This window comes from Protopterus annectens, chromosome 6.part0 (assembly GCF_019279795.1).
Source record: "Protopterus annectens isolate FY-2018-M chromosome 6.part0, PAN1.0, whole genome shotgun sequence".
NCBI classification, from domain to species: domain Eukaryota; kingdom Metazoa; phylum Chordata; order Ceratodontiformes; family Protopteridae; genus Protopterus; species Protopterus annectens.
Window position 1 is genome coordinate 281,560,181 of NC_056737.1, and position 26,099 is coordinate 281,586,279.

At 38.8% G+C, this 26,099-nt stretch overlaps 1 protein-coding gene across 3 annotated transcripts; it reads left to right on the top strand.

The window, feature by feature from the left end:
- Positions 1–243: 243 nt before the first annotated feature.
- On the top strand, positions 244–24,803 carry DIO2 (iodothyronine deiodinase 2). 3 transcript variants are annotated; one of them, XM_044074037.1, is made up of 3 exons: positions 245–552; positions 714–1,006; positions 20,173–24,803. In XM_044074037.1, the coding sequence occupies exons 2-3, from the start codon at positions 785–787 to the stop codon at positions 20,755–20,757; spliced, it is 807 nt and encodes a 268-aa protein (XP_043929972.1). In that variant the 5' UTR covers positions 245–552; positions 714–784; the 3' UTR covers positions 20,758–24,803. The 3 variants fall into 3 exon arrangements, with proteins under 3 accessions (XP_043929971.1, XP_043929972.1, XP_043929973.1); XM_044074038.1 differs by having other exon boundaries at positions 245–543; XM_044074036.1 differs by having other exon boundaries at positions 244–1,006.
- Positions 24,804–26,099: the final 1,296 nt, after the last annotated feature.

Here is a 26,099-nt window from a genome sequence, read left to right on the forward strand (position 1 = left end):
AAACACAGAAACTCAAAGCCTGCTAAATATGTGTCCTGGTACTCCAAATTCAAAAGCTGCAAACGTTTAAATAGGGACGCTCATGGTGCCTCTGCGTCACGGTGAGCGTCACCCCTAATCCTGGCACCTCCCGGAGACCAGGAGCACGACTGAGGGAACCTTTTCTAAACAGCCAAGGTCCCCCCCCCCCCATTTCAAAGCCGAGACTTTCTCATGTCTATTCACTACTCTTCTAGCCAAAGCAAAGCCTTTTTTTTTTCTTCATTGACGTCAAGATCTTAAACATGATTAGTGCTTGCTTCCTCGTTGCTGCAACTCTACATAGGTATATATATATTAGGGGTGCAAGACAGGCAAAGGCATTATTACTCGGGCAAGAGGGAGCGAGAGGGGGCGTTTTCCAACCTGTTATAATTTTACCAGAAAACACTGTGGCCACAAATGTAGGGAGACATGTTCCCCTAAATTGTAGAGATTAAACTACTAAAAAAAGGAAGCAGAAGAAACAAATGCTTTTCTTTAGTTACAATAACATGAATGAAGGTAACGCAGGTATTAAATACTTTTCATACATACCTATTTAAATTATGTGGAGGCAATCATTAAGAAAAGTAAACATAAAAATTATCATTTAGTGTAAAGTCACACTGCCTTCTCATTTAGCATGATCCCTCAAGCTTTCTCACTTCTAAGGCTATGGTTTTATTTTACAGTTCCCAAGGTGGCACAAGGGATGGCGAGCTGAAAGTTAAGGAGCTAGGCGGTGCGTTTTAAATAAACAGCCATGGGGTTATTAAGTGTGGACTTGCTTATCACTTTACAAATCTTGCCTTGGTTTTTCTCCAGCTGTCTTTTCCTGGTCTTGTATGACTCCGTGGTCCTCTTCAAACACATAATCATGCTCCTAAGCTGCTCCAAAGGCTCCCGTGGCCAGTGGCGACGTATGGTTACCTCGGAGGGGCTGCGCACTGTCTGGAGAAGTTTCCTTTTGGACGCCTACAAACAGGTAAGTTTCACTTTGCTTTGGATTCTGGGGGTGCTTTTTGTACAGCTTTAGTAAGACGGTATGTCAAGAAGTTTTCTTGCTGAGTAGTTGCTAGGATGATTCCTTGTGGTTCAGGCAACGTTTTCCTGGGTACCATGGTGTAACAGGTGTCACTTTCCAGCTTGGATGTGACTTGGCTTTAAATCGTACTCCAGTGGCAGAGAGCCGGCTGTCTGCCCCTGGCACGTTTCTCATTTGCAAATAAGCTACTTGTTTTAACACGCCAGTCAGCCTCAAATGTGCGGTGTGCTCATTTCATTCGGTTGCACTGCCTCGTAAAAATGTATTCTTTTATGAAGGGAGGCGACTGCACTACATGCAACTTTTTAAACAGGACCGCTTCTTTATTACTGCATTCAGGACGAAATGCACATTGCCATTATGACGTCTAGAAAAGAATGGCATTATTGTATTCATTGATGTAGACTATTTGTACCTTTAAAAGCTCATTATGTCTGGTGGAAAAATGATGTAATGTTCTAAGCTTTATGAACCGACAGGAATACATCTTGTATCACTTGGGTGATATGCATGTACTTTCCACAGTTCATTAATTTAACAGTTGACTGCAGAGCAGTCAGAGAGGTAGTCAGAAATTTCTGCGTGTACCACATCTCATATTGTTCACTCTGCATTCGAACGTCATACTGGGTCCCCTTGCACGCACCTGCTCTGTTTTGGGGGTTACCCCGAGTTTAACTGTTGATTCCTAAATGCTATTTTTAGATTATGCCTAAATCAGTGTCTGTGTACAGGTCTAAGTGGTATTTTGTAGTTCAGACAATTGTGGAAGTTCAGACTAAGGCATAATGTTCATGGGAGATGCTGGGGGGGGGGGGGGGGGATTCCACTATGCGGAGTACACTGATCATGCCTGTGCTCTTTTTCTGAAAGAAGTTTGTGGGTGTCACTTGTCACTTCAGAATCATCCTAACGAGGTATTTCATGAAACGCATAGGCAGCATACCTCTTCGTCCACCTTTTTGCTTTACATTTTTGTCTGTTTCTCATAAAATTATGGTTTACTGGTATATCACTGACAAATCATTGAGGACTTTAAGTCAGAAAATAATGGCAGATATATGAGTTTCAGATTTCATTTCCTTCAGAAATTTCATGCTAATGCAAAACCTATTATTCTATCAACTTTCTAAGCTTGTAAGGGCAATATTTATAAAGTGTTCCTATTTTTAGGCCTTTGTCCCCCATTATTTGTGGCTTTGTCCAGATTTCTTACGTTAAGAATCTGAGAGGTATAATAGGCAGTCGGAATTCAAGTAGAAAATGCAAATCCCTGCAGATGTAATGTTGATGGTGCCATGCGTACTACTTAATGCATCAGCCTAGAAGTGTGTCCAAATTCACAAATGTTTTCTGAACTGTGTGCCAATGTGTTTAATTCCTTAACAACACTCATACCCCTCAACCTCTTAGTGCAAGACATCAGGACAAAGCCTGATGTAATGGGGGGACAAAGGCCCAAAAATAGGGACACATTTTAAATATTGCTCTTATAAGTTAGAAAGTTGCTGGAATAACAGGATTTGTGTTAGCTTGCATTTTTCAGAAGGATATGAAGTCTGAAACTCAAATGTATCTCATTATTTAATGACTTTAATCCTTAGATCATCCCAGTGATTTGCCAAAAAGAAAAAATAATTTTTATGAGGAACGGACCAAAAATATAAAGCAAAAAATCTGGACATTCTGCGGAAATCTGCACAGCTGAGAGGTATAACAACACTGTGTCTCTGCAAGAGGTATAGCATGCAGTTGGACTGAAGGTTTCTTGGTTTATGCGAATCCACTGCCAATTACTTATTATGCTGCACATCTCCTGTTTGTACTATTAAAGACCATTCCACCTTCCACAATACTCCACATGACATATGACCCCCCCAAAAAAAATGGTACATCATCTGTCTTTTAGCTGTAAAACAATTGTTAAGAAATCCTCCTGTATTCTGGAAGCTAATGTTAGTAATTATAGACATATAATTAGATATGGTGCAACGTAAAACTTTGCTGACCACATTCATCTTCTGCTGTTGTCAGGCTCAGGTAAGTTTCTGTTTGCATGTATACTGTCATGCACCTGACTGGAGATTAATATGGGGTAATGTTGATGCATTTATTGACTCTTTATATTAAGTAGCATCAAAGTTCAGTGAGACTTTTACAACTTTGAACTGTGACTGCAAACATTACAGAAGTCCCCATTTATGTCTGCCATTAGCTGTGTAGTTCAGCTGGTGCACCATTAAAAATAATAAACACAACATTATACTGTTGATTTTATACATTATGCAAACCACCCTCTTCTTCTTTTTCTTTCGGCTTTTCCCGGTTAGGGGTCGCCACAGCGGATCACCTTGTCCGCACATTGAATGGCAGTGGAGTTTTACGGTGTCGAGTTGCCAGCCAGGCGCCCAACCTTCCACAGAAGGCACACTCACACACACACCTAGGGCCAATTTAGAGTGTCCAATCCACCTGCAGCATGTCTTTGGGATGTGGGAGGAAACCGGAGCACCCGGAGGAAACCCACGCGACCACAGGGAGGACATGCAGACTCCGCACAGAAGGCACCCCAGCCGAGGATCGAACCGGAGAACCTCTTGCTGTGAGGCGGCAATGCTAACCACTGCACCACCGTGGCCGCCCATTATGCCAACCACCCTACTGATCTTTAATCATTGGAACTCCATCATAAGACGCAAGTCCACTCTTTTTAGTTGTCATGCTTTTGTCTACTTGTCACTACTGGTTGAGATGTTCATATGTTTATAAGGCTGCAGGTAGAGAGAATATTTCCACACTTCTTTTTTTTATTAGCCAGTTAGGGGTGGTGCTGGAATCATCTGGTTGTGGCCATTGGTGCCATGTTCTGTGGTGTAGCACTGATGTATTTTTTTATTTATCTGACATTTTTTTACTGGAAAAATTTGACTGGGATAATATCCCATTTCCAGCAGATGGCCAGTGAGAAAAGCTCCACATTGATATAATGTGGTTACATTTCAATAAAACTATTATAAAGCTTAATACTGAAGAATGACATATTAACTAAGTGAAAATTCAACTTCAGTTTATACATTGTGAACCTATTCATACATAGTGCAAATATTTGGAAAGCTATAACAAGATGAAAAAGAACATTATCAATAGATAAAGGTATTCACAAGTTGCAGTTCATAGAGATGACATTAAACAGATTGAGCATGCTCTTTGGAACAGAGAAGACTAGATATAGCCTTTGTAGGTAGGACCTCCTCCAGCAGTAGTGTGAAACTTGTGAACACGTGAGCCACGGGTGCTATACCACCCCTAGTTCTGACTGGTGATCAGGCTGCCACTGTAGCACCTTTCACATGAGGAGGGAGCTGTGACTCATTGTAGACACTCTCAGACTTCCAAAACCTGCAAGCAAACTGTGTCCATTCCCTAACCCAGAACGATAGCGTCTTGGGTGAACAATTTGCCACTGTGCTGCTGGGCTGCAGAACTGGATTACAGACATTTGTTTGGTCATCTCTCACCAGTAACCATAACTAGTGCTCAGATTTCTCAAATTAATAAATAATTAATAATTAATAAAAACAGCACAAAATACTGACACTATAAATATAAGCATAAAATGTACTTCCCTGCAGTTATTTGATACCCAAGTCAGAAACATGTAAAATAATTACATAAATCTTATACCACCATACATTAGACAGTATAATGCATGAGCATGTTATAAAATGCCATAATAAAAATACTCCATCCTTAACTAAATAATAAAACAGCTTTATAAACTGTGTGAACAGCCATGGTTGTGCAGTATATATCCCACCCCCATTCCCAAGCCAAATTACTCAGTGAATGTGCTTTTCAATTAACCACAGAATGCAAACAAGGAACCCAAGCAAATTGTGCATCTTAACAGCATAGGAGGCAAATCTGAATTAGCTACAGCTTTGTCTAGATAGACTGGAGGACAGCAACAGCCACTCCCTTGCATAAAGGAGGACCATCTACTAACCCTGGAAATTACAGACCCATAAGTTTGACTAGTCATATATGCAAGGTCATGGAAAGAATAGTCAAAAAACTGATAAATAATGACATAGGAAACCTCCAAATGTTGGACCTGACCCAATTCGGCTTTCTTAAGTTCATGTCATGCCTTATGAATCTGGTGGATTTCTTTGAGAGAGTCACTAAGGCCATGGATGAGAGTAAAACAGTACATACCACCTACCTTGACCTTGCCAAAGCATGTTGCACAATTTCCCACTCAGGTATTATAAAATAACTCATAAAACTGGGCATAAATCCCTACCTCACCAGATGGATAGACAATTGACTCATGGGTAGGACATGTGGCTAAAGTGGGTGAATCCAGATTCAGCAAAAGGCCAGTTACTAGTGGTGTTTCAGGGCTCTGAGTTGGGAACACTCCTATTCAGAATATACTTTTCTAAAGTCAAGGCTAACTTGGAAGGACTCTGGATGACAAAGTTTGCCAATGACTGCAAGCTGAGATAATTGCTGAATATGATATAGATATCCTTCAAGAGGGTCTAAATCAGACAAATGATTGGTGCCCGAACCATGGCCTAAAACTAAATGTGAAAAAAAAATGCATTATCATACCCTTTGGAAAGTCAAATGCCCCTTCTAATTACAACATCAACAGCCCACCCCTAAGAGTAGACTCAGAAGTGAGAGATCTAGGTACACATATAGATATGAGCCTGAGCTTTGACTGCCATATGCCCACAGTAGTGAGGAAGTCCTTTTATGTGGCACAACTTATAAGTAAAAGTATGGCATCCGGATCCAAGGAAATTATAGTCCCGCCTTACTCAGCCCATATTAGATCAATAATCGGGTACAGTGCACCATTTGGCATGCACTTGACTAGGCACTTACAGCAGCTGGAGCAACTGCAGATGTTCTTCACAAAGAAAATGCAAGGTGTAAACAACATGTCCTATGCAGATAGACTAAAAGCCATTTCCCTTTACTCTATCTCCTACCAACTATTATGGGGTGACCTATGTCTGAACTACAGGGCACTCACAAATCCAGCCCTGATGAAGCTGCTATACATCTGCAAGTCAAACAGCACAAGGGTCACCTGATCTAGGGATATAAACTTAGTCAACAACTCAAACAAAACATACTGGAGATTCAGATATGTGTCTCAGAGATCGCCCCCTCTTTGGAACAGGCTTCCTATTCAGATTAAGCAGAGGTCTTCCTTGGTCGTCTTCAAATGCAATTGGATCAATGGATGGGGAATTGCAAATTCACACTTGGGGTGGCACCTATGCCCCTTATAGACAATGGCAATCTGTAAGATACTTAAGCCATAAGCACAACTCCATGCCATCCTCTTGCCCCTAGAGGCCATATATTGGCTACGCTTGTAAAGGCTATTAAGCTGTTAGCCTAGTAATCTCCTATGAACCTCTGAAGACAGTTTGAACATTGCAGTGTGCCTGCAGATCACCAAGAATTTAATGCCAACATTGCAACTGTAAGCACCAATATACTGAAATGACCACTGAGACTGTATATTCCTGTCCTTTAGCAGTATGTTAGGGTAGAGAGGAAGCAGTAAATTAGAACATAAATGATACACAGGACAAGCATTGTTACTAAGAACTCTATTTACTACTATATTTAGTAACTAAAATGAGCATAAGCTATATTGAGAGGTGCACATTTTCTTATACAAAAAAAAAAAAATAACTCCCAATTCCCAAGAAGGTAGAAAAGGGAATGTAAATGCAAACCAGTAAACAGGCAAATATTTAAAAAATACATGCTGTCACAGCAAAAGGCAGTTATTCTGCTTGTCACAATCATTGTGAAAGGTGCCCATATGATTTCCAGGACACCGCTCACTTCATTTTGTGCTTCATTCAAAGGGAACATCTCAGTACCCTCTCTTAAGTTAGCTTCCTGAAATTCCCTGATATGACCAAGAAAAGAGGTAAATAGGTGATCAAAGTCTCCCCTCTATTTACTTCTTCACATGAATCTGTCTAAATGGCTGGAAATCAGTGTTGCCAGGGTACCAGTCATGGCTATAAACTGTTTTTTTTTTAAATGTGACCAAATACCCTCCACAGCATTGGTATGGGCTCCTGTAACAGGGTCTACAAATTTTTGACTAAGATTTACTGTCAGATAGGTGGAGTTCATCTCTGATATTTAATCACTGCCTCAGTAAGCTGTCCACTGGTCTGAAGTAATGATTGTTCCCAGTAACACATGCTTTTTGTTAATGGGTAGTAATGCACCTGCATCTCATCTGTCCACAAAGGTAAGGTAACCAACCTTTTGGGTACAGTCATACATTCCAAACACCCACCTGTCCCTTTTTGCCAGGAGTCTTCTATGATTGTATTTTGCTCTGACAAAGACTTTCATAGATCTGGACTTCCTTTCCAGGGCCCCCTCCCCGAGTAACACTGGTTCTGGAGAAGTTTCCAAGAGCAAATGTCTCATAAGAACTGGTACCAGCTCACCATTGATTTAAGAGAAACTCTGACATGATCTGCAGTCTTACTGACAGGCACCCTTCTGGTCTACCAGTAGACAAATCTTCACAAGCAATGCTAGAGGGCATCTACTTTTCTCAAAAAAGTTCCAGTCAGCAGACCACTTTTACTTTTGCATTTCTTTGTCATACACTGCAAAATCAACAGTGATCTGTGAACAACAAGGGATGCCTCATACCCACACATACGGAAATTTATATCTCTGTCAGGATCCCAAATAATTGTAGGAATGCTATCACTGATCTCAAAGGTAGCAGTTATTTTACTTAGGGAAATATTGTCATTTGTAGACATTTCCTCAGAATTTCCCATGGTAGCTGCAAATCCATCAGTTTGCCTCACAGCAAGAGGTTCTTCAGTTCGATCCTCAGCTGGGGTGCCTTCTGTGTGGAGTCTGCATGTCCTCCCAGTGGTTGTGTGGGTTTCCACCGGGTGCTCCGGTTTCCTTCCACATCCTAAAGACATGCTGTAGGTGAATTGGACACTCTAAATTGGCCCTAGGTGTGAGTGTGTGCATGTGTGTGCTTTCTGTGGAAGGTTGGCCACCAGGCTGGCAACATGACACTGTAAAACTCCACTGCCAGTCATGAGCGGACAGGTGATCCGCTGTGGCGACCCCTAACCAGGAAAAGCCAAAAGAAGAAGAAGCTGCAAATCCTTCAGTAGCAAATCTTTCAGTAGCTCCTGACCAGTTCTTTGGAAAGTTAGAAGTAAGAGAGCCAAGAATGAGCTGTTTTTTATACTGAAAATCCATTTCATCAAATGTATTTTCCCTTGTGTACCAGGTACTAACACTATCATGCATTTCAAAGGATGGGATACATGTGTTTTATCCCTAAGGTGTGAATTGCTACTTTTGCAGGAAACATCCTGGGGAAAATTATGTGTTTTTAAAAGTATACCTCCACATACACACAGATACACACATACAGTCACATCCATCTTTTCTTAGTCAGATACATTGCCCCAAGGCAGAGGGGCCTTCCTTAAGTGCTTACATTTAATGCCTGCAGCATTTCATTCAGCATTGGAGACTCAGGCTAAGCAGGCTGAGCAGGCATTCACAGTTTGCATGTTCGGGGGTTAATTTGCATATGTATCAATCAACAGCTGATGTACGCACAATGTCATTGGCAAATCTGAGTACCTGTCAGTCATATGTCATTTACATATGACATCACACCAATTTCACATATCAATCATGGTCACATCTGTGCAGTCCCACCTGGGGGAGGGGTTCAAGGATTTACGATAACCCTTTTAAAAGGGGAATATGGTGCATGGAAGGCAAGTACAGTATTATAAGCATTGCAGTTTTTTTATGTTATTTCATTTTAAATTCCATAGAGTGCAATATTTTTCAGGAGATTGTGAAAATATATTAATATTTAGAAAATGAACAGTCCTCAGTTGGTATAACATAAATGGAATAATTTACTTTTGCTGCTACATACAAAATGTTAATCAAGCAATACTTGCTTTTACCTGCAAGGTACTAGAGTGCATTGCAGTTTGAAAGCCTGACTCTATGCCACATACTATGCTAGGACAGTGAGACTATGAGTGCATCAAAATAAAGTACAACTACACAATGCCATTTCGTGAATGTTATCTGCACAACATTAGTTACTCGGTTTCATTCATAAGCTTCTTTGTAAAATCATAGACATCCACCATTAGTAGCTGCTGTTTTACTCTCTGCTGTGTACTGAAACATCTGAAATCGTGTCCAATAAATGGTTACAGAAAAGTTTATGAGTTTGCACGAAGCACAAAGTTGCAGTTCAGCAACTATTTTCAGCTTTAGGACTGGGTAAATGGATCTAGTTGACATGATTGAATGGCCAGAATGTCGAAACTCACTCTGTTGAGACCACAGTGTTGAACATTGCATTTGTCAAAAGCCGACATGATCAAAGTTCAACCTATCAAATACCATAGTAGGCCAGCAGCTCAGACATCACCATGTATGTATTTATCTAGTGATCACAGTATATTTAAATAGTAGTACTCATGGACGTATGAGCTGCTGGCCTACCATGATGTTCGGTGGATTGGACTTTGATCATGTTGGCTTTTGACAAATGCAATGTTCGATGCTTTGATTCCGACAGAGCGGGTTTCAACATTCTGGCCATTTGATTATATCAATTAGATCTGGCTAAACATAGTAAGAATGGATATTGCCTTGCTGTTCGGATCTATTGGCTGCCCAACTCACTCTGGCAAATTTTTGGTAAGTTGAGGACATTTTTCCCCATGCTGTTACTAGCATTATCAAATGTAGATACTACAAGTAGCATCAGATAGTTTTAACAGTTTTAACCCTGTTTAGTAGACTGCGAGGCTGTTAGTTCTGGAGACTACATACTTTTCATAGTCAGGGAAAAAGTCTTGGTTTGTTTTAGATACATTTTCCAAATATGTATAACCAACAAACATCTCAGCTTTCCTTACCACAGCAGTCTGTAAAATCAATGGTTTTGCTTTGTTCTCCACATTTCTCATCAAATAGAATGGCTTTTGTTTTGTGGAAGGATTAAGTAACCACTGGCTTTGCAAAAGCCACCTTTCTGTTTGTTGGATGTCAAACAGCAGAATTGTTTGCAGTTACTGCAAGTTATTGGAAAAAGGAATCAGTTCCATATTATTAGTATCTAGTATAATTTTCATAGGTCCATAGGTTCATAGGACAATACTAGGCTATTGGCCCAGAGGCCCTTATAAGCCTAGCCAAGAATTTCACCCATGCTTCCATAAAGTCAGCACCAGATTTCCCTGTCCAGCAGGGACACAGGTGGGATCCCAGGGGTATATTTTCTGTTTCCCATCCAGTCGTCCAGGTTCCTCTTAAAGAGGGCTAGTGAGGTACTCTGCTTGACATGGAGAGGAAGTCTATTCCACAGATGGGGGAGTCGTTGGGGCACAAATCTATTCCACCAACCAGTTCTATTAATGTCGCAGACTAGGTTGAGACCTTGTGTGCAGGTTACGTGAGTGGAGTTTGACTTATGGATATGCAGCAACTCCATCAAGGCTGAGTCTGAAATGGCCTTGTATGTCAGACACAGGTCACCTCTGAGCAGTCTGTACAAGTCTGAGTAGAGGGACAGGGCGCTTAGCCTATCTGTATAGGATAGGTGTTTGAGACCCAGGATTTACCTGGTCAGGAACCTCTGTGGTCTCTCAAACTGTTGCATGTGGTTGGCAATGTACATGCTGAAGGGGGCATTGTACTCAATAATGTGTCTGATAAGGGAGGAGTACAGGGATGTTATGACCTCTTTGTTCTTGGATGAAATGTCCTTACTTATGAGGTGGGCCATGTAGAAAGCCTTCTGTACAACGGAGGCGACATGATGGTCAAAAGTCAGGTTGCTATCAACCTGGGTGCCCAAGTCCCTCACGACTGATTGCATGCTTAGTAAGTTGTTATTAATGTGATAATTAGTGGGGACACCATTTTCCCCAAAAGGGATAATAATGCATTTCTTGGCATTCAGTTTGAGGCCATGCTTCTGGCACCAGTCAGTTTAGTTAAGACCCTCTTGGAGGATGTTCACATCACTAGGGGAATTTATGACAGTGCCCAACTTGCAGTCATCTGCAAACTTGGTCAGCCACAGACCACTGATTTTGGCTTGCACCTCAGAAAAGTATATCCCAAACAGTAGAGGCCCCAGGACCAATCCTTGGGGTACGCTACTTGTTACGGGTCTACTACAATATGTGGCTTCCCCTATTTTGACTGAGTGGGTTCTATCAGTGAGCCAGTTAGCTACCCATCTGGTAACATATGGGTTGATGCCTAGCTGGGAGAGTTTATCTATTATGCCCTAGTGGGGAGTAGTGTCAAAGGCTTTGGCTAGGTCAAGGTAGGTGGTTTGTACTTTCTTGCCCTCATCCATGGCTTTGGTGACTGTTTCGAAGAAGGTGACCAAGTTTAACAGGCATGATCTCCCTTTGACAAAACCAAAGTGTGTGGGATCAAGCATTTGGAGGTTACAAATGTCCTTGTTTATAAAGTCTATGATAATGCATTCCATGGCCTTGCAGATTAGGCTAGTTAGGCTGATTGGCCTGTAATTGCTTGGGTCGGTGGATGCTCCACCTTTGTGCAGAGGGATGACAGTGGCTGTCCTCCATTCTGCTGTGATGAAGCCAGTGCACGGGCTTTGGTTGAGTAGGGTGCCAAGAGGTGCTGAGAGCTCTTGTGTGAGTTCCTGTATGATACAGCCAGGGATGTTGGTGGGTCCAGTGGAGGCTGTATTTTTTGCCTTTGAGAGGGCATTAATAACCTGCTCCCTGGTGATGAGGGGAGGGGGCAGGTGCTGGGTATGTCCTCATTAACTGATGGGGGGCAGGGGGGTGAAGTTTTCGCTGAACATGTCTGCCAGCAGGTTGTCTATATATATGGCATTTCTGTATGTGGTATTCTTGACCACCAATTCAGAGCAGATTTGGGAGTTACCTTTGAGATTGCGGATGTATGCAAAATTTAGATATACAGAGAAAAGGACTGAATGAGGCCTGTGATACCCAATAATTATGTTTATGGATGCCAATTGAAATCCATCTAGTTCCCTGTATTCTTTCCAGCAAGTAATTGATGAACAACAGTACCCCTAGATAACTACATTCAGTTAGTTTCTAGATCTGATTTTGAATAGCTGACCATGTCAAAGATCTTTAAGCGGTCCAGTACAGTGTTTGTTTTACCTCTCCATCATCTAATTTTTTTATATGATTACTGATTTTTGTTAAAGTTCATGTCCATGCCATGGATGGTACAATGGTGCAAGAAATAGCTCTGTTATTTCACAGCACTCAGTCTCCAACTTCTGCCTAGTGATGTTTCTGTGAACATGGTGACTGTGTACATGGTAGGGGGAGAAGGGGTTGGGAACAGCATGCTACCGTGAAGTGGAGGTCACAGCTCAGCATGTTAAATACATACAGTAGGCCAGAAAAGTAATGAGAGGGGACTCGAGAGTTACTACAGATACTGTCATGGGAAAACAGCTGTTCATATTACCTGATGCAGAAGAAATATACAAGTGCAAAAACTTTGCAAAGATCACTAATCCTAACAAAATAAATCATGGTGCTTAAATTATTATGCATGAAATAGAGCGAAGAAACTTCAAATAACAGCATTTAGAATCAGAAACTAAATATAGCTAGGAATGTCTAAGTATTCTTAACATTCAGTAAAGGACTGCATGATCAAAAGTACATTTAAATAATGAATATCAGTATAATCTAAGTGGGTACACAGCTGCTGTGGTTGTTTGTACTCTAGAGATTCACCCTAGAGATATTCAAAATGACAGAGCAAGTTAAGTTTCTTTGGCCACACTTCATAAGTAATGTATACTAAATTCATAAGAAATGTAAATGTGAATCAACAAATATAAAGCATTCCCAGAATGCTTTCAAGAATGGGTAACATAGCAAGCTATGAAACATCACTTGAGAAGAACTCTGTAATGTGTGTGTGCATTTCAAGTTATGGCCAGAGGCAATCTATGACTCGCAGATGATAGAACTGAAGACAGATATGGGCAAGTGCTTAAGTGAGAAGTTACAGCAGTCAATGTTAGTTTTACATTTAGTGGTCTGGTGTTCCCACTGCCACGTGACAGGCAAAGCAGAGACTGCAACCAATACCATGAACAACTGATTTCAGAGAGTCCATAATGACGGCCACCCTTGCTCTGCCATCCAGTTCTTAGTATGCATTCAGTTTCATATCACTGTGCTATAACAGTATAGCGCAAACAGAAATACTACCTGAGTCAGAGAATTTCATTATTCAGGCAGGTTGGGCAATGTTCTTTAATTAAGTTATTATTATCTGCAACCTGGTGTTGCTGACTCATCTTTACAACAGGAAGTTGAGGAAAAGAGCAAATTTCACTGTAGCAGGAGTGGCCTGAAGTTTGCCATTTTCCCGCTCCTTGTTTAATAAACCATGTCAGTGCAAGTATGTGATTATTACATACCCATGTGAGTTGAGCTCCTGTAGTCATCTCAAGGCTAAGTTACTAAAGTTCCTGCCTAGTTTCCTGTTTAACATCCAGCAAGGAAGTTATTGATAGTGGCTTTTGCTATATAGTGTTCTTGGTGTTATTATTCAGCTTAAGAAGGCTGAACGACTGAGGCAACAATTTCAGTGCATGAAATAAAGACTGCTTGTTTTAGCGACACACAGCTTATTATTTTTGTAAACTAGACATGTAGGTAGCCTCTGAACAGCATGCCATAAAGGTATATATATAAGTGGTTATATGTGTGAACTATTTGCAGCACTCACTGAAACATACATGATAAACATTTGAAGGTAGCTGGATGGCATAGTCTGAATGGTGCCATCTGCCATCCAACTGCCATGTCTTTAGTGGCATGGCTTTGGCTTGGTGAAACACTTTTCACCTTATTTGATACACAAACTGTTGTACTGGCAAGGCAACAGTGTATTCCAATATGATTTCCACCATTGTTCTTTTCCTTGACTTGGCTGCCTCCTTTACATTAATGATGGCTTGGACTACTGGTGTACAAAAGCTTAGTGGGTAGTTTTTGTTACTGAACTTTGGACTTTCAAAAATCATACGCCTGCCATGTATGGAAATGCCCTGGCAACCTGTTGGTAAAGGTAATGCTTCCAACAGTGAAGCTTACTGGAGGTGAGAAAATGCCCCAAACAGGCTGACTTTAGTTTTTGAACAGTTTGTATGTAAGGACATGGGAGTGAGCTAGCAAGCATGATATGTTAAGTTAGTTCTTAATTAGTTAGCAGTGAAAGGGGTTGAGAACAAAGTTCTTTTAGAATAGTAACAGCACTAAGCTGTGGTGGGGTGTGGAATGAAAGGACAAGGCCATTAACATCGTCAGAAATGGGGAGTGAGACAGAAATAGTGCCTTGGAGTCCTCTATTATTTGAAATACAAACATGGAGAATGTAAGGCTTGGCCATATTATTTTATGGACCCTCAGAGGAAATACATATGTTGGAGAAATAAGAAAGATGTAGCTGTAAACTGAGTGCGGTGGCATAACTACCTCTTAACATGCTCAGAGAACCTTTACTATTTGGCAGCACAGGTCTGACAGATGGATTCACTCACCTCTTATATGCCAGACAGGAAGCCTGACTGGATCAGGGGATATAAACCAGAATCCAGTCCCAGAAAATGGCAATTTTTTTTACATGCACTAATAGGGCATTTCTGTACTGCCAAGAACACAAAAATCTGAAACCAAACCTTTCTCAACCATTACTGGACAACAAATATGTTTCTTTGTCCTTCTCTGAATTCTGTGATTGCATATAGAATCACAGGGACTGCTGAGAATGTGTATGGGAGTATCTCCATTGCAATGGATGAAGTGTGTGTGTGTGTGTGTGTGTGTGTGTGTGTGTGTGTGTGTGTGTGTGTGTGTGTGTGTGTGTGTGTGTGTGTGTGTGTGCGTGTCTATATATATCTATATATATATATATATATATCTATATATCTATATATATATATATCTATATATATATCTATCTATATATATATATATATATATATATATATATATATATATATATATATATATATATCCACAGTCAGCTTTCGCTTACCATGCTTCACCAATTAGAAGGAGAGTCAACCATATTCATTATGTGACAAATAGACTGAGCATATGAACACCCCACCCTGAAGGACTGATGATATAAACCAACTGAAATCTCAGATTCCCAAAAGAGGACTCATCAAGTTTACTTCTGTCAACAGGTGAATGACTGAATGAGTGATTCTTCCATCGACAGCCCATTACCAACACTCACAACCTCTTTGAAAAGACAGCACAAGTGTATTCTCCATTGTTTGTTGAGGTACTAGACAAGGGACAGGCTGCATCATCCTATGCCATTGGCCATCAAGGAGCTAGAGTTTGCTCCCAAACTCAGGTTGCCAGTGGCAGAGATGGATGGTCTGCCTCTGAGTAATTGAGCTGGCAGCATTGCTATGTCATGTTGTGCTGTATGAACGGGAGGTTGCACAAGCATGGTGAACAGGAAACTTTCGGTATTGTTTAGTACTGATTGTTTCTCTTTTTTTCATGAAAGTGTGATCATGAATTTGTGGGGGAGGAGGGGTGCAGGAGGTCTTACTAAGGTGTGTTTTGTTTTTACTAGTTTTTGCAACCTGTGCAGGTGCTTAATAAGTGAGGTTTTGGTTTGTGTTTTTTCCTGGTGTTAAGGCTACCATGGTGTTCACTGTATGTGACTTTTCAAGAGCAACCTGTGATTTGTCACAGCATTTATGGCAGCATGGTGAAGTATCCTATCAAATCTTTATGCAATATAGCTTCCATTTCCTTGAATTTTGCAAAGACTTGAGGATTATGATATTTTGCTTTTTAAGCTGTGGCATGGGTAAGAGAGCTAACGACAACCTGAACCCCAAGCCCCGCACTTTCATTGATTATTAGAATATATGGGAAACTATTGACAGAAGAGACAAATATTAACTTAACATGAAAATGCAATTTCCAGGTTCTAATTGTATCAACTGGGGAAAAAGACTATGATGAGCACATAATATCTGAAGTGTGACTGCTGCTAATAATTCTAGTTCAAGATCGTTAAGCCATGTGTCTGCAAATGATTAACTGCCTTGAAAACTGTTTCACAACAATAATTGAAGGTTTATTCTCAAACAGAAGGTTTGGAAGCCTAGTCCTTTCTGAATAAACTATTGTAGTGTTTTTTCAGCACAATATATTCTCCTTTGTGACCGAAGCAGTAATATTCTTTATTGTACAGAAATGCTAGCATTTAGTCTTCGCAAACTCTTGCTAAACATGCTGTGAAATGATTTATTTAAAGATGATCTATCCTAAATATAAAGCACTCATAAAATGTTGTACTAAACCCACTCTGTGATGTAATGCAAGTCAGATGACTTCTTGCCATAATGCAAAGTGCACCTAAGCCACTTGGAATATCAGGGGCTTCAGTCTGTAACATTGTCATCATTTTGATAAGATGGACAGAAAGGAAGAGGTAACTTCTTTCCTTCAGCAATGTCTAAGCTTTCTTAAGTGGCAATCTCTAAATAGTTCTCCATCATTTTTTCTACTCTTCATGAATGGTTATGGAGTGTTCAAAAGTTTTCCTTCTCACTCAGTTTTTTAAAAAATTGTAATGATTAGCTGTTTGCATTGCATAGAGAAACTGAGCCTTGGTTGTGACCCAGGTGGCATTATAGGTTCAGTTATTAGACCCATTCATTGAGGAGTCAGGCTGGGGTATAAGGACTGAGTGACACTTTTGCTACCTGATGTATATTGGGTGGGAAGAGTAGGGATTTATGTTACAAGTCCTCACTTGAGACTGTGGACTTGAGTCTTACACAGCGGTGTATAATGTTTGCACACTGGATGCCGGACAGAACAATGGATAGGGTATAAAAAAGCCCTCCACAGCTTTCCAGGTCTATTGGCAAAGGGGATTAAGATCTGACTTTTGCACCAGATGGCCTGGTCACCAGAGAAGCTGACATGGAAGTGGTAGGAATTGAATGGCAAGTGCTAGATCGCCCACCTGAGTGGGGATAAGAGGCATAATTGGTCCATGGGAAGAACCATAACTTGTCTTTGCAGCTCATAGCATCATGAAAAGAAGGCTAAATCTGTAGGAGCAAACATGTGCCATATATAAGCAAGAGTTTGTGGAAGTCATAACCTTGTTGTAAAGACACAGGTACATTACAAAAAAGCCCTACCTCCATGAATAGCCAGGAAAAAAGAGAAATCTGGGACATTCTGATACAGCACAAGAACAGGTGTGGGGTACATGGTATACATTTGTGTGTTTGAATATGTGTATTGTGTGTGGGAGAGTGAATGGATGGGTACCCGTACTAACACAATGTATTGTTAAGTGCTGCAGGAATGTGCTGATCTGTACACTAGAGTAGTTCAGAGACATGCAAATCAGCAGATAATGAGGTTTGTGTATTTATGCTTGCATTTTTTTCTGTATGTATATGCGTGTGTTTACTTTGCACATTTCTGTGTGTGGGTCTGTGTGCATGTCTGTGTGTAGTTGCATGCATGTCTGTGTGAGTTCTTTCTTCATTGAGACTAATATGCCTCTGAATATGATATCCCTGCATAGTAGAAACAGGGCCTTTTTTCCACAGATTTCAATACTTTTCTTGGTGTTCTTTCTAAATCCCCAAGTTACTGTAATGCGCCATTTTTACCTTTGACTCAGACAGAATTGTTGGAAGTGTTTCTATAGTTGGAGTACTATAAAATTACAATACACCACTTTCAAATCTGTTGCATGTGCTCCATTAATGCTGAGACTGAAACGAAATATAGCCATAGAAGATTCAACAACAGTATCTATCTGTCAATGTAGCTATCTGTCAATGTATCTATCTATCTATCTATCTATCTATCTATCTATCTATCTATCTATCTATCTATCTAATCTGTCTGTGTATTTGTTTGTTAACCAGGTAGGTATACTGGCCAGCAAGCCTTTTTTGGCTATGAATTAGGACCCATTGGGACAACACAAATATAGAAGAACAAGTTTAGAGATTATAAAAACTGGAAAAACACAAAAAAGACAGGTGGAGACACTGAAACTTCCCTTTGTGAAAAGTTTAATACCACTGGTCAATTGCTTTCGGCCAGAACAAAGGCCTTCATCAGAACAAACAAATTAACCATACCCCATCATTTATATAGTCCATTTAAAAACAACATAACCAATCAACTACTAATTACATTTAACACTTCTAATTAAGTTAAGAAGATAAAAAATTATATCATAAAAAAACTTTTACTAAAAAGTAATAAAACTATTCAAACTGTTTGAATGCATATTATTTACATTTGTCATAATAAGCTTTTCTTCTTAAAACAGCTTTGTAATTAACTCTGTTATTCAAACCTGGTATTTTGCAAGCATCTAACAAAATTTGCCATTTTAGCTCCCTATAATCAAGTTCCCCTTCTCTATCTCCATTAAAATTACTAGGAACGTGATTAATAACTGCAAAATAAAATGTTCTGCTCTCTGAGCATGCTAAAGTGTGCTTAAAAAGCACATTATCTAAATTCTTCTTTTTTATAGCATAACAATGCAAGTAAATCCTGTTTATTAGCTGCCTGTTGGTCTTCCAACATAAAAAGGAAGAACAAACCGAGCATTTTGCCATATAGACCACAAAAGTGGACACACACGAGAATACCCCAGGGACCTGCCTAATCTTATCATGTGTGCTCACTTCGAAAAATAGCCCCTCTGAAATATACTTACAATAATTACAACTCTTACAGTTGTAAGTACCCCCCCATGCTATAACTTTTTGTGATGTACACTTTCTAACAAATCTTTACATTTTTTTTCTCTTTTATTAATAAAGGAGGGTGCATCCCCTACAACCTGTTTAACCTCATTGTTGGATTCTAATATCTTCCAATTGTTTGCCACTATATATTTTTTTCATTGCTTTACTATCTGTGGTGAAGGTCAAGGGCATAGATGTAACCCAGTCTCTATTCCCTTGAATTTTATCCTTTTGACATTCCAAATTACCATCTGTGGCCAAAATGTTGTTAACCATTTTAAATGGATACCCATAGTTTTAAACCTATGGTGCAATTCATTTACAAGACTGTCTAACTTTGTAACATCACTTGTAAGCCTAGTAATTCTAATCAACTGACCTTTAATAATATTTGGCAGGTCCCCGAGGTATTCTCCTGTGTGTCCACTTTTGTGGTATATATGGCAAAATGCTCAGTTTGTCCTTCCTTTTATGTTGGAAAGACCAACATGCAGTTAAAAAACAGGATTTATGAGCATTGTTATGCTATAAAAAAGAAGAATTTAGATAATGTGCTTTTTAAGCATATTTTAGCATGCCCAGAGAGCAAAAAAAAATATTTTGCAGTTATTGAACACGTTCCCAATGATTGTAAAGGAGATACAGAAGGGGAACTTGATTATAGGGAGTTAAAATAGCAAATTTTGTTAGATGCTTGCAAAACACCATGCTTGAACAATGGAGTTAATTACAAAGCTGTTTTAAGAAGAAAAGCTTATTATGACAAATGTAAATAATATGCATTCAAACAGTTTGAATAGTTTTATTACTTTTTAGTAAACATTTTTTATGATAGAATTTTTTTATCTTTTTAAATTAATTAGAAGTGTTGATTGTAATTAGTGGTTGATTGGTTATGCTGTTTTTAAATGGACTATATAATGATGGGGTATGATTAATTTATTTGTTCTGATGAAGGCCTTTGTTCTGGCCGAAAATGCTTAACCAGTGGTATTAAACTCTTCACAAAGGGACGTTTCAGTGTTTCCACCTTTCTTTTTGTGTTTTTGCAGTTTTTTTGTTCAGTTACACAATTTGATACTTTTGTTAGTTTTTTAAATGTAAAGATTATGTTCATGATAAAAAAAAAAAACAAACAAACAAACTGTGTATCTTGCTGAATTTGTTCAGATGCTCTAATTTTTTATTTTTTTTTTTACATAAACAGGTGAAACTGGGTGGAGATGCTCCGAACTCTAAGGTTGTCCATGTAACTCATGGGCATTGTCGAAGACAGAGCTTTAGTGAAAAGGGGGAAAGTGAATGTCACCTACTAGACTTTGCCACATCGAATCGCCCCCTGGTGGTAAATTTTGGTTCAGCAACCTGACCTCCGTTCATTAACCAGCTTCCAAATTTCGGGAAGCTGGTGGAGGAGTTTGCCGATGTTGCAGACTTCTTACTGGTCTACATTGATGAAGCCCATCCATCTGATGGTTGGGCAGTATCAGTAGTGGAAACAAAATCATATGAAGTAAAGAAACACAGGAGTCAAGAAGAACGCTGTAGAGCAGCACATGCATTGCTTGAACACATTTCTCTGCCTCCACAGTGCCATGTGGTGGCAGACTGCATGGATAACAACACAAACGTGGCATATGGGGTTTCTTTTGAAAGAGTGTGCATTGTGCAAAGACAAAAGATTGCTTACTTGGGTGGGAAAGGACCTTTCTTCTATAATCTTAAAGAAGTGCGGCAGTGGTTAGAACAGACATACAGAAAACAAGTCTCAGCAAGTGAAACAAGCAGGTGAGCATTTCATCAAGGAAATGCATTGAAGGCAAAAATGAACAGGCTCATCATAAACTGAGCTTAGAGATCCTACATGACAAATCTGATAAAAAACAAAAACAAAACCTAAAGGGAGAGCAGGGTGACATGTAGGTCTTGGAGACTGAAATCAAAGTAGTTAGGGTTTCAGTACTCAACCTCCCATCCTGAGAAGTGCTGACACATAAAGTGGACCCTCTACTTTAGGGATACTAGAAAGTGAACTTACTGGAATATGGAACTATGAAATTAATTCACAATGAAGTGTGGCATTTCTCCCGAAAAGAAAGCATCTATTACTGAAGGGTCCTTTCTCAGAAACACTGAGAAGCAATTGTTTACATGATGAGTGTTTCTTGCATGAATAACAGTCTGTTAGCTAAAATGTGCCATGTCAGAAGGAAAAGTCTTGCATAATATTTTAGGCATTGAACAGCAAATGCCAAGGAGTAGCAGAATTACCAGTTGTTGCAACGTTTCCACATTGCAGACATAAATAATGATATAAGAAACATTTATTTATCGCCCGAAAACTTTTATAAAAAAATAAAAAAGTAAAGAACAGAAAAATATGAAATAAAGCTGAAGATTTTATCATTAGTTTTATAAACTAATTTATTTCTTTAAAAGAAATTATATTCTGTGTAACTGTTTTCAGTGTTCACCATTTTACCTCATTGGAAGTCTGTGCTGGTGTGGATGTTTCTCTTTATCTCAATTTGTTGTGCAGACTCTATGCTTTATCTTTATACTGGAAAGTCATCTGAAAAGTTCGAAATTGATATTGAGTACAATTAGTTTTTATAGGAAATGTACAAGAACTGTTCTCAGGCATCTAGTGCTAGATTTCTACAGCATTTATAGTTGTAAAAGTTAAGAACATTAGGCAAAGGATGTGACTGCATTCAATGACGTTTTCTGTGAAATTCTTGTTAGCCTGTTTGTGCAAATGTTGCACTGGCCCATGACACCTTGCAGGTGTGTGTGTGTGTGTGTGTGTGTGTGTGTGTGTGTGTGTGTGTGTGTGTGTGTGTGTGTGTGTATCTGTCTTTAATATTGCACATGTCTTGTGCCCCATGGGTACAAATTCCTTTGTAATGTGTAACTGCCCAGGTGAGTGCCTCCGTCATGTTCAGCTACATGGTGTAAAATCATAGCATATGCAATCTCTGTGATCTACTGATCTACTGATAATGTCAAGCCTTATAGAAAGTAGAAATCATTACATATTTCTCTGAAACATTACTTTGTTTCCCTTATCCTTTTTGTGCAACCTTTGCATTGATGCTTTCACATTATTCTATTATTACAGCTGTGTTACACTCCAGGAAAAAAAGCAAACTGGCATCATTTTTTTGTGAGAACATAAACTGTTAAAAGTAGAGAAGCATTACTTGAAGTAAGTGCAGCAATTTTCTTTTCCTTCGCCAAACAGCAGATGTCTTTTGTGATGTGTTACATTATGTCCATAGGCTTATGTTGCATGTACTTATCTTTGTTATAAATAACATCCCCATACCTCAGTGACTGCAGTATTACCAATACTCAGGTGGAGCCAGTCACCTTCTGCCATGCCTTTCACTCCTCCCCAACCTACACATGATACCAAAATCTTGATGTAATATAATGAGGAGTCAATGCAGATGCGTCACTTTCCTAGCAATTTACTATTTTGCAGCACACTTAATGCTGTCCTAAGGAAATAGCTGTTTTAATAAAATGGAAATAGTATTCAAAAATAGTAATTACTTTAGACATCTGATTTTTCTGACTGCTTTTCCATGCATGTTTCAGTGACATTAACTTCTAGGAAGTTATTTTTTTTTTAATTCTTGTAGTTTTCCAATGAATCACCAACTTCAACAAAGCCACCAATCAAATATATACTGAAAAATAATTCCTAAAGCATGAAACTGTGAAAAAAGTAACTTTAAACATTTTTTGTAAGGGGGCAAGCCCCTCTGCCCATCAGATGCGGGGGGAGGCTTGTCTTTCAACATCCCCAAACTTATGTGTACAATCTCCAAAGTTACACCAAAGAAGGGAGAACTCTCCCAAAAGAAGTGAATCACACTTAGAAATCACACTGGCAATGATTTCCTGTGGAAAACAGTGATCCACTTTCTGTCACTCACTGTTTTTTTTTCTGCAGACAAATGGAACGAGGTTGAGGAATTTCACCTCAATTGACTACAGAGGCACCATATGGTTTCACTTCTGCTGTATGTAATAAAACATGAGCAAATGGTTGCAAAATTGAGTATTCCTAAAAAAAGTCATATTCCTTGGCTTTTTTCCTATACTTTCAGGAAATATTTAGTCTGCATGGGGATGATGATTTCGATAATATGTTTAATTTCCTTTTCATGACAGGAATAGTCTTAGCAATTAACCTGTTTCAATTTTATAGACATATTTTTCCCATACATTTTATAACTTAGTGATATTTTTAAAATTTGTGTAAAGTGTTATGAGAATTTTTTTTGTGTGTGCTAGCCAGATTTTTCTGTTTTTGCATATTGAAGCCAAATGCTGTGATTATGTTTACATCACATTGAAGGTGGGGAGCAGTAAAAGTAACTTATAAAGTTCAAGGTGTGGTGTATCATAGTTAACGTCAGAAAACTAGTGGAGCTTTTATGAAAATTATTTATTTTTGTTAACAGAGTAATTGAACTGGTCCTACATTGGCCCTTTAAACAACTCTGTAAATCTTACCACTTAGCTAAGGACTGAAGACTTGAGCCTTAGTATTCAAATGGGCCTCCTTAAAAGCCCTGATAAGGTACTTATTAGATTTTGTTAATTTTTCTCTGCCTTTTGTTAGACCACCAGGCTTCTGTAATACCCTGATGTGTCCAGTCTAGAATCAACAATCCCAGATATTCTATGCATAGCTGATGCCTACTGGCTCATAGTCATGCTGTCTGCTAAAGGTAGTTTAATGAGAGATGCTTTTTTGTCTAGCTTTTAAAAGGTAGTTATCCTAAAATCATTTCCTGACAATATGTACTTTGTGTCAGTTATTTATGAAGTTGCCTTATTTGTGCTGGGTTGACTCTAAACCATAAAACAACACTGATAGCTTCAGGGCCTATTCTAACCTTTTTCCATACACCATTAAATGAATGATATTCCAGACTTAAAAAATGAGCTTTTCATGGAATCAGGGTCTGCAGGGAGTTAAACTGTAGAACTGGGTTATATGGGACATATTTTTTTCTGAATTGGAGAGATGGACCTGGGATTTATGAGCTCTGGTTTCTTCTTTTTTTTTCTTATAAGACCAAATCTTACAGAAAAGAATGCTGTCTGTGTATTCCCACACTAGTTTTATTACAACAAACCTTTCTTTGTGCATCTAAAGTTTAAAAAGGGTACCTTAATTCTTATGATTAATTATGAACTGTTTTTAATGTATAAATTCCGTTGAATACCCTTTCCTCCTTGGTGCATTTTCTTTAGCTACTGTCACTTTTTGTTGTGGTCAGCTCCCGTATTTAATTACACTTATGGGACTCTGATTTCAATTGAGTAGAAACCTACAGGCAATGTCTTTCTCTTTTTCATTTTGCTGTTCTACTGCACATAGTTTGCTGACCTCATGAATAAGTAAAACAGTGCAGATGTGTGGAAAAACATTCAAGTTCAAATTGCCCATATTTATAAATGACTCCAGACAGTAAAAATGCAATAATCAGATATGAATGCTCTAGGCTATCAAGCACGGGACATAAAGTAATATAGTTTGTCTTAAACAGTAACATCTAATGTTATATTTTTACAACAGTGGTAACAGGAGTTAGCAGATGATCAGGCAGATGAACTGTTAAGAAATATTGGAGTTAATTCTAAACAAATTCATTTAATGGCATGAATACTATCCAACAAGAAATAGCTCTAACAAAGATAAACAGTAAGCTAGTTAGTCATTGGTATTATATCCCTGTGTGGTTTCAATAAAATAACTGGACGTAATTGAAGCGCTTAATATCTTTATGATGATATGACATTTTAATTTGTGCTATTCCACAAAAACAAAAACAAAAACTTGTTGGAATCACCATAATGCACATAGCTTTGTTGTATTAATTATGTATGACTTATTGGATGTAAGCAGTGAATTCTGATTTCCTCTGCTTTTCTGTTATCTTATTATTTCGTGTGTGTGATGTAGAATAAGGAGTAGCTGTAATGCACATTTGATATCTACTCTCTCTCTCTCTCTCTCTCTATATATATATATATATATATATATATATTTATATAGCTCAGACTAAACCCTGTCCTACTACCGAAATCGAGTCATGTTAGATTCTGATTATTTTCTTGAATTAATTTGCAAGCTTTCAGATCAGTTGCAACGGATTTATGTGATCTTATATCTTAAAAACGCTCTATAAGATTGTTGAATAAAGTGTCATGGATAGCATTTAACTAGTATGCATTCCAGTTTCAGTACTAAATATGGTTTCAGCTTTTGTAATTTATGAAGTAAATTAGAAGCATAAATCTGTAAATGAAGTTTTGTTGAAGGATTCCTATATAAAATTAACCCCTTTGCTTGCCTTTGTCAAAAGACATTAAAATATTCACTTGTGCTACAGAACAGAAATCACTAGCTTAGGGCCATTGTATCCTTTTGAAATAAATTTTAAAAAAAGTTAATATTTTTGCCAGCTCTGATAATCAGCTGTGCTGACATTTATGGGCTGAGAAGAAAGTTAATTTGGTTCACGGTTTCTAGTCCTTGGTTATTTAACTAGGACTAATGATTCTCAGGGTTATTGAACAGTCTTAGAGACAGTCTCAAGACTGTGTACATTTAGCTGCCTGTGGCAAAACTATTAGGATAGTTGCTTCTCTCATTTCCTGTAAAATAACTGAGTAGAGAATGGCCATTTTATGAGTACCCTAGCATACCATAGATGTCATGAGAATAGCCACCTTGAGATATATTTGCCACCTAGGAGGTAATTAGAGACAGCAGCTTTAGGCCTGTTTTCCTTGCTCTTTTCTCTGTAACCATAAACATTTCTGCTGTACTCTTTGCCAGCCAGTAAAGTTCATGGCAGCTGTAAGCAAGTTTACTGTGTTATATGTTATCTCAGCTCGCTACTGCTCATATTTGCTTAGTCACTTACTTACCCAAGGTACGGTCCTTGCCCCACAGTGTTCATTCCTGAGTTGGTAGTCAGTGGCATACAATTTTCTTATATTGGTTGTTCTGCTTTATGGATAGACAGAACTTTCAATGGGTTACAGAGTGATATATTTTGGGTAGCTATTCTTCACTGAATCGTACAGAATTAACATTTAGACTGG